This window comes from Solanum stenotomum, chromosome 4 (assembly GCF_019186545.1).
Source record: "Solanum stenotomum isolate F172 chromosome 4, ASM1918654v1, whole genome shotgun sequence".
Taxonomy (NCBI): Eukaryota; Viridiplantae; Streptophyta; class Magnoliopsida; order Solanales; family Solanaceae; genus Solanum; species Solanum stenotomum.
Window position 1 is genome coordinate 60012509 of NC_064285.1, and position 9188 is coordinate 60021696.

At 34.0% G+C, this 9188-nt stretch overlaps 2 protein-coding genes across 2 annotated transcripts; both read left to right on the forward strand.

Annotated features, from left to right (window-relative positions):
• Nucleotides 1–713: 713 nt before the first annotated feature.
• LOC125861611 (protein ALP1-like) lies at nucleotides 714–1859 on the forward strand. The gene is made up of 3 exons (XM_049541469.1): nucleotides 714–1001; nucleotides 1096–1321; nucleotides 1450–1859. Exons 1-3 carry the CDS (start codon nucleotides 714–716, stop codon nucleotides 1857–1859), a joined length of 924 nt encoding a protein of 307 aa, XP_049397426.1.
• A 4108-nt stretch (nucleotides 1860–5967) lies between these two features.
• On the forward strand, nucleotides 5968–8954 carry LOC125862176 (putative late blight resistance protein homolog R1B-14). Its single transcript, XM_049542187.1, has one exon. The coding sequence runs from the start codon at nucleotides 5994–5996 to the stop codon at nucleotides 8610–8612; it is 2619 nt and encodes an 872-aa protein (XP_049398144.1). The 5' UTR covers nucleotides 5968–5993; the 3' UTR covers nucleotides 8613–8954.
• The last annotated feature ends 234 nt before the right edge of the window (nucleotides 8955–9188 follow it).

Genomic DNA, 9188 nt, shown 5'->3' on the forward strand with positions numbered 1-9188 from the left:
TTAATACACCATATGTGATTTTATCTAATACCAAGGATACCTAAGGATTACTAATACCATGTTTAGTAAGCCTTGGATAAGTCAATGAAATGATTGAACTGCTCTTCAATTTCTTTATACACTCTTAACAATTTGTAAAGAAACCCACGATGTTCTGCTTTTGGCGCTTTTCCTTTTTCTTTGGTGGACTTTTTTCTTCTCTAGCGATGGAGAAGGTGCAGCAGCTTAGGGTTAATACTGAACAACATCTTCATTATTAGCCAGCTCCAACTATTTTCTTTTCTAACAAGGTTTGAACTTTCTTCTTTTCTTTTGTTCTTGTTCCCAAAATGGTTCTAAATAGGTGTATTGAGATGTGCTTGATAATTAAATTAGTATTTTGTGGTTTGAAACTTTTTATGTTTAAAATTTATGGATTTCTGCTCATTTTATGTGTATTGATTTTGTTTATTTTTATGAAAAAATTAGGTGTTATTATGGATCTTCAACATCTTTTGACTACTGAATATATCATTCTTGAGAAGATAATGTCCCGGCAATTTCTTGTAGTCCTTATTTGGCTTTTTATGGCTATTCATGGTCATTCGCTAAGAAGACGATATAGAAATGGGCGTGAGATTAGGTATCGTATGAATGCTCGAATTGCAAAAAATATTTCTCACTTAAATTGTATCATAAATGATAGTGATAGTGTGTGCATCGATAAGTTAAGAATGGATAGAAATGCCTTTCATAATTTAGTTATATTAACTAAGGATATCGGAGGTTTGACTGATGGTAAATATATGTCAAGTAGTGAAAAGCTAGCAATGTTCTTAAACATATTGGCTCATCACGAGAAAAATAGATCAATCAAGGTTGATTATATTAGATCTGGATGGAGCGTAAGTCAAGCTTTTAATAAATGCTTGAGAGCTATACTTAAACTAACTCCATTGTTACTTGTCAATCCTAAACCGGTGCTTGAGGATGAGATTGAAGATCGATGGAAATGGTTTAAGGTAGGTGAGATTAATTTTAGCATTTATACATTACTAGAAAATATAATCTTACTAAGGTTTTTTTTTAGTGTGAGATAACTCTATGTTTTTATAGGGTTGTTTAGGTGCACTAGATGGTACTTACGTTCACATTAGAGTTCCATATGAGTACAAGCCAAGATACAGAACAAAGAAGGGAGATATAGCTACTAATCTATTGGGAGTTTGTGATAGAAATCTCAATTTTACTTATGTGTTACCTGGTTGGGAAGGATCAGCTGCTGATGACTGTGTATTACGAGATGCTATAGTGCGACGCAATGGTTTAAAAATTCCTGAGGGTATGCCATGTATATATGCTTATATATTCATATTAAAACACAATAAGAATGGTGTATTTTATTTTTTGAAAAGGCACCTGTACATGAAAATGATAGAAAAGTAACTAAGTATTATGTTTATATTATAGGTAATTATTATTTGTGTGATGGAGGATATACAAATGGAAAAGGTTTTCTTTCACCCTACAAAGGGTATAGATATTGGTTAAGAGATTGGTATAGATATTTCTTTAATATGAAGCATGCTAGGACTCGTAATGTTATTGAAAGGGAGTTTGGTCTCTTGAAAGGGCATTGGGGAATTCTTATGAGCTCTTCGTGGTACTCTGTTAAAGTTCATAACAGAATTATAAGTGCTTGTTGTTTGATTCACAACTTTATCCGTAGAGAGATGGATGTTGATCCTTTAGACATAGATATCGAAGAGCAAGTGGAGAATCAACCTAAACATATTGATGTTGTTGAATTGTTTGAAGAGTGGACCACTTGGAGGGATGAATTATCTCAATCAATGTGGAATGCAAGATCTAATCAGTGATGACACATTATACTTCTTTTTTGTGATTAGCTTATCTAGTTTGGGCTTTAAAGGTGAACATTTTATCAGAAGTTAGAATAGCTCTTCTCCTTCAATGAGCTAGTGATCTTATACTAGTTAATTGTGAGTCTTCATTCCTTTTTATACTTGAAACTTTTAGAATATGTTATTATGAAATTTGTGATTTTCTTAATATGTGTTAGTTATGCTTTCTTGAAGAACTACGACTACTAAAACTTATGCAGGAAAAGTTTAATAAAAAACTGTTACTTCTATGCACCGTACGTCTTTAACTCTTTAGCGACCCAAAATGCGCACATACTTCAACCTTTTCTGATGGATTCTACTCTTTTGTGGTACTCGTCTTTATTTTCTGTTTAGTTATATCGGAGAATTTCGTTCTAGATGTTTCTTTTGTTTTTAGTTCGCTCTCTTTTTCCTTCTGGACTTTTGGGAAAAGAAAGCATATTCTAGTTAGTTTTGATCAAATGCAGATGAATTTATGGATTCAACAATAATAAAGCTTCTTAACACACAAGGTAGACATGTCGCAGGAATGTTTTTTGAGAATAAAGAAACATGAGTCCTTTTGACTGAAATGTATATGCTTTCGAAAAGGCTACATTAGATATGTTGTTGTCATGAAGCTAGTCAGTTTCTCGACATAATCTCACTTGTGGATGTTTGCATGACTTCATGTTTAATGCAATAGTTTTTAAGCTAATAATCTGGAGAGCCAACCGCTTTATAAATATACCAGTTTCTCTTGCATTTTATTTTTTATATCAAGTGTTTCCAAAATCAATTCTTATCTCATGACATGGTTATAGATTTGTTCAACTAGTAAATATGTGCACTATTATTATAATCTCTTCCTGTTTTTTTTTTAAATCTATTCTACAAGAATATAAAATCAAAATGAATAATCAAACATCTTCACACACGTCAAAAAGATCAAGAAATTCAACTCTTTTAACTCGAAGGACATGGACTGCAGCAAAAGAACGGACTCTTATTGATGGATTAAAAGAGTTATGTATTAATGGTTGGAGAAGTGATAATAGAACCTTTAGGTCGGGATATCTAAAAGAGCTAGAATGTTATTTACGCAAACATCATCCTAACAACGGATTGAAAGGTGAACCACATGTCTTATCTAAAACAAGATATTGGAAGAAATGTTATGCGAGTATAGCCATGCTAAAGAGTTGAAGTGGATTGGAATTTCAATATAGTGATGGAACTATAATAGTTGATGATCCCAAATTTTGGGATGACTTTCTAAAGGTAATTAATACTTTATAAAAGTTATTATAATTTTTTTTACACTATCTGCCTGATGCCACATGCCTTTTCTTTTATGATTATTTTCTAGGTTGATCCAAATGCCAAAAATATGGATACCAAAAAATGGCCGATGTTTGCGGATTGGGAGGAAATCTTTGGCAGGGATAGAGCAACATGAGAGTATGCAGAAGGACCAGTAGATACTGTTGAGGAAATTCAACGGAGTCAATCTTCAGGACTGTTTAACAACATGAGTTTGGGATTTCCTATTGATCTTGATGGCAATGAAGAAGCCGGTTCTAGTCATAGACCTAATATGACTACGGGAGAAGCTGAAAATGCTACTGGAGCTACTGCATTTCCTGAAGCATCTCAAAATGAAAATGCTGGCGCATTTGAACCCGAAGAAGCTGAATCTTAGCAAACCAATAAACAAGGTGAGTATACCAAAAGATCATCTAATGTCAATGAAAAGGAGAATTGCAAGAAAAGAAAAAAGATTTCGGAAAATAATTCCGAGACATTTCTTAAGGGTATGGTGGAGGTTATAATTTTTTTTACTGACAGTCAAGACAAACGAATGGGTGCTTTGATTGACAAGATTGGAAATTGCGACCAATCTGATCTTCATGATCAAATTTATTCCATCATTGAATCTCTCATATTTGAGTTGTACTCCACAGAGTAACGCATCAAAGCAACAATGGTTCTTTGTGATGATGTTAAAAAGATAAAATTATTTATACGCATGGGTGAACTTGAGCGTCAAACTATGATGTTTATGATCATCAATGATAAACTTTAAAGTATCGTAGACTTCAAGATAAGTGGAGAGTCCATTTTGCTATTTTTGCTTAACTAAAGACCTTCAAAGGTTGTTGATTGCAATGTTACTTTTTGATACCTCTGTTATGTCCTATATTGAAAATGGTTGGCATAAGATGGACACGAGAATAATAGCTTTTGTGTAACTAGAATCTATGGAAAAACTTGAATGTGATGTCACTTGTGATAAACTGAAATGATGTATGTAAATGTGCTTATTTGGATTGTTTTTGTCAATTGATGTACTTGATTCTCGCTTCTCCTTTTCTCTGTACATATTGAAATGTGAATGATTGGAGTTAAAGCATGAAAATATGTTAGTTTGGTCATGGACCATGTTATTTGCTTTCCAGCCTCCTCTTTATATCATGTTTTAGTTCCATTAGTTTTGAATTAAATATAAAATTCGATATGCCAAATGGTGGTATCTACAACCTTTTGACAATATCAGTAATTCAACTGATCTAAGCGAGTCTGAGTTGTCGGCCTTTTGCATTTGCTAATTGCACTTATTTTGTATGGTTATTTAATTCCCATACCCCTCTATGTTTTCATTGAAGTCATGAAATTCCAACATGTATCATTCATAAATCAATGTAGCAGTATGTATGATGATGAGACAAGGACTCTTGCTCAAGCTCGAACTTTAAACTTAAATGAGAAATATTGGCCAATGGAATACACTGAAGCTCACCAATGGAATGAACATGAAAATATGTCATAATGTTATATATAAAATTAAAAAAATCACATAATAATTCAAGGGTATAATTGGAAATAAGCTTCTTGTAGAGTTTTAAACCACACAAAATTAGGTGAGAAATAATGAACCAAACACTTGATAAAAAATAATCTCTGCATTACTAATTCCTGCATTGTTAATCCTTGCATTTCTAATCCCTGCATTATCAATCTTTCTACCGACCCCTTAGTCTCATATTCTGCTGCTACAAGTAGCTTTGTATTAAACAATTAAGTATTAATATAAGTATCCTTTTAACCAAAAAAAACACCCACTAAAGGCGTTTGGCTATGAGTATTATTCACTTTATTTTGGAATATTTATTCACTTTATTTCGGAATTCTTGATCAAAAAAAATATCAAATACAACTTGAGGTGGTTGAAGAGATGTTTTTACTTTTCACTTTTTACTATAATAATTTTTAAAAAAATTACCTTAACTTTTTTATTTTTTACAAAACCATCCCATTTATTTTTCCCACCAACCAAATTAAAAAATATCAATTACAACCATCAACCAAATAAATGCAAACACACCTTAATAGTTTATTTATGGACATTCTTTTTGCTAATCAAGGGAAAAAAGGACAAATATATCCCAAACTATCGTTAATGGTATGCAGATACCCTCTGTCATACTTTTGAGACATTGGTGCCCATGTCGTTAAAAAACTAGAGCATATATATCCTTTATACTGACAAATATACACGTGTCATAATCTTATCCACCGATCCGTCATTTATTAAATATCGAACCGACGGACAAGATTACGCCACGTGTCCGGACCGACATGTTGTGGATGACATAATCCCAAAGGAAAGGAATCCAACGCATCAACTTTAAATCCAAAAGAAAAAGAAAGTAGAAGTGTACTAATAAAGTATACAATATCGATAGATAATTGATAAGGAACTAAAATGATGAAATTTAAAAAAAAAAAAAAAAAAAAGCAAAATTAGTTACACGGCAAATGACAAGATTGGTAAGAGTTTCCACTTACTTAATTTTGCTTCTTTTTTTTTCAAATAAACAAATAGAAAGACAAAGACCAAAGATCTTCTTTTGATCTTTCTATTTGTTTATTAGAGATATATACCAGCAAAGTTAGGTTAATAGGCCCTCTTTACAACCTGTCCATTTGATAAAGTTCTTTTAAAAAGAGGGGATTTTGTTGTTTATTTGTTTTTTATTTGAGAAATATGGGCTTTTTAATGTATAATAATATAGTCCATTGTACAAGTTTCAATTGTATCACAGATACAACACATAATAGGGAGACATGGCTTATGCTGCTATTACTTGTCTTATGAGTACCATACAGCAATCAATTCAATTTACTGGATGTGATTTGCAATCATTCTATGAAAAGCTTGAATCTTTGAGAGCTAATCTGGAGAAACCGATAGGCGATCTTGAGGCATTGACATGCTTGGAAGCTGAAATCATAGAGGTTGTATGCACCACAGAACATTTTTTGGACTCGGAATCAAGAAATGTTAAAAATCCAATTTCACAAATAATAGCTTCTTGGAAATTTCATTTTCTCTTGGAACATGCCGTTGGAGACATTGATTCCAGAGTCAACAAGTGGATGAAAATGCAAAACATGTACACCAAAAGCAAAGATATACAAGGACATAACTCGGCTCTCGCCAGTACTAGTACATCTCAACATGATGTTGCGGAGCCTGAGAATAATTATATGATGGTTGGTCATGAAAATGAACTCGAGATGATGCAGGATCAACTTGCTAGAGGAGGAAGGGAACTAGAAGTTGTCTCAATTGTAGGTATGGGGGGCATCGGTAAGACAACTTTGGCGAACAAAATCTATAATGATCCATTCATAATGTCACATTTTGACATTCGTGCAAAAGCTACTGTTTCACAAGAGTATTGCGCGAAAAATGTATGCCTAAGTCTTCTTTCTTCTATAAGTGGAAAGAGCAATGAGCATCAAGATGATGGGCAACTAGCTGATCGACTGCAAAAAAGTCTAAAAGGGAGGAGGTATTTGGTAGTCATTGATGACATATGGACCGAACGAGCTTGGGATGATATGAAACTATGTTTCCCAGATTGCTACTGTGGAAGCAGAATACTGCTGACAACTCGGAATATGGAAGTAGCTAAGTATGCTAGCTCAGGTAAGCCTCCTAATCAAATGCGACTATTGAATATTGATGAAAGTTGGAAGTTACTACAGAGTAGAGTCTTTGTAAAAAACTGTTTCTCCCCTGAATTTGAACAACTTGGGAAACAAATTGCTGTTAAATGCGGGGGATTACCTTTAGCTATTATCGTTATTGCTGGAGTTCTGTCTAATATTGGTGAATCATTCGATGGATGGACAAGTGTTGCGGAGAATGTAAGTTCAGTGGTAAGCACAGATCACAATGTTCAATGCATGAGAGTGTTGGCGTTGAGTTATCATCACTTACCACATCACTTGAGAGCGTGCTTTCTATATTTTGCAATATTCCCGGAGGATACAGTGATTTTTGTGAATAAACTTGTGAAATTATGGACAGCAGAGGGTTTTTTGAAGACAGAAATGATGAAAAGTATAGAAGAAGTTGCAGAAAAATGTGTTAAAGCTCTTATAGATAGAAATTTAATTTTTGTCCAAAGGGTGAGTAGTTTTGATGGAAAAATAAAAGCTTGTGGAATGCATGATGTGATCCGTGAACTCTGCTTGAGAGAAGCTCGAAACACAAATTTTGTGAATGTTATAATGGATAATCAAAATCCATGTGAACAATCCATGAATTATTCCACAAAGGGAGTTCGGATAAGTATCCAATCCAAACTTGCTGACAATCAGTTGTCTATGGTTTGTAATAACGATTCCTATTCTGTTCTCGTTTTTACTGAAGATCCCTCAAGCTCAAGAATGGTGCAGGACTTGAAGCATTTCAAGGTACTAAGAGTACTTGATCTTGCTTCGTTGGCGTTGAATGTTTTTCCCAGTTGCATAGTTGAACTATTTCACTTGAGATATCTAGGTTTGAGTGTTTACTCGTCCACTAATGATTGGGATATTTGTTTTCCATCCTCAATAGCTAGCCTTGAGTATTTGCAAACTTTAATACTTAAGTTTCCAACATCTCTCGGATGGAAGTTTACTAGACCTTTCAGATTACCATCGAGTATTTTCAAGATGTCGCAATTGAGGCATCTATCTTTGGACTGGAATTACTTGAATGGACATGAATCTAGCAAGAGATCAAGTTGGGTTTTGAGAAATCTTGAGTGTCTGTCTGGATGGAATCCTTTATCTTGTACTTCTTCGGTCTTTAGACTACTTCCGAATGTAAAGAAATTGCAAATATGTGGTATCCAAGAAGACTACATAAGAAGGGACAAGGTTAATTTCCATGATCTTTGCTGCTTAGATCAGCTTACGGAATTGAAATTCAAGATTAGAAAGATGATTGGAAGAGGAATATATGATACATCTTTCGTTCTTCCTCCTCTAGTTGCTTTTCCGAAAAACCTTAACAAGTTAGCTTTTACAGCTACTCGTTTGCATTGGGAGGATTTGGAGATTCTTGGTAAGTTGCCTAAACTCGAGGCACTCAAACTAGGATATGATGCTTGCATTGGTACTGATTGGGTAGTTGGTGAGGAAGGGTTTCCAAATTTGAAGGTTTTACGATTGAAGCATTTGTACTTACATAACTGGAGAGCAAGTAGTGATCACTTTCCACGACTTGAACGACTAGTAATTAACCGTTGTTGGAGCATGTATTCGATCCCACAGGATTTCGTAGACATAACCACACTTCAGCTGATTCATATAAGCGATTGTGCAAAATCTGTTGGGAACTCAGCCAACAAGATTCAGCAGGAAATTGAAGACAGTTATGGAAGTTCTGTTGAGGTCTGTATTAGTTAGTACTTTCAATTTAAGCCTGTGTTTTTAGTTGATTTAAATTGTATTTGTGTGTACTCCAACTTATGAGATAAGTAAGAAAGAATATTATAGTTTCTCTTTGTATTTAACCATTTGATATCGGGAATCCACTGGTTGGACTAATTCAGATTTGTGTCGCGTGGGACCACTAAACGAGGGAAACATTCTATATTAGAGGCTTTTGTCTCTTTACTGGGCTCAAACTCGAGGTCTCTGCTTAAGGACGGAGGGATCCATCCATCCCACCACACTCCTTTAAAGGTGAATACAATTAGTTGTTGAATTCAAATAAGCAAAGCTTTCAACCCTTTTCGTGTATGATTAAAAATGAATGAAAAAAAAATGTATTCTTTTATAACATCCCTCTTTTACTTAATTACTTGGATTGTGCATATGCTTCACACAACTCACATAGACAATGTGGTCTCAAGAATAGACAAATAAAACAACTTTTCCCATAACATAATTTTCCAACAAGGTGTATGATTATATTGTTCATGCTAATGTTGTTATTTCTTAAAGGGTCTCCTCATGACTATAATGGACTGAATGATAGTT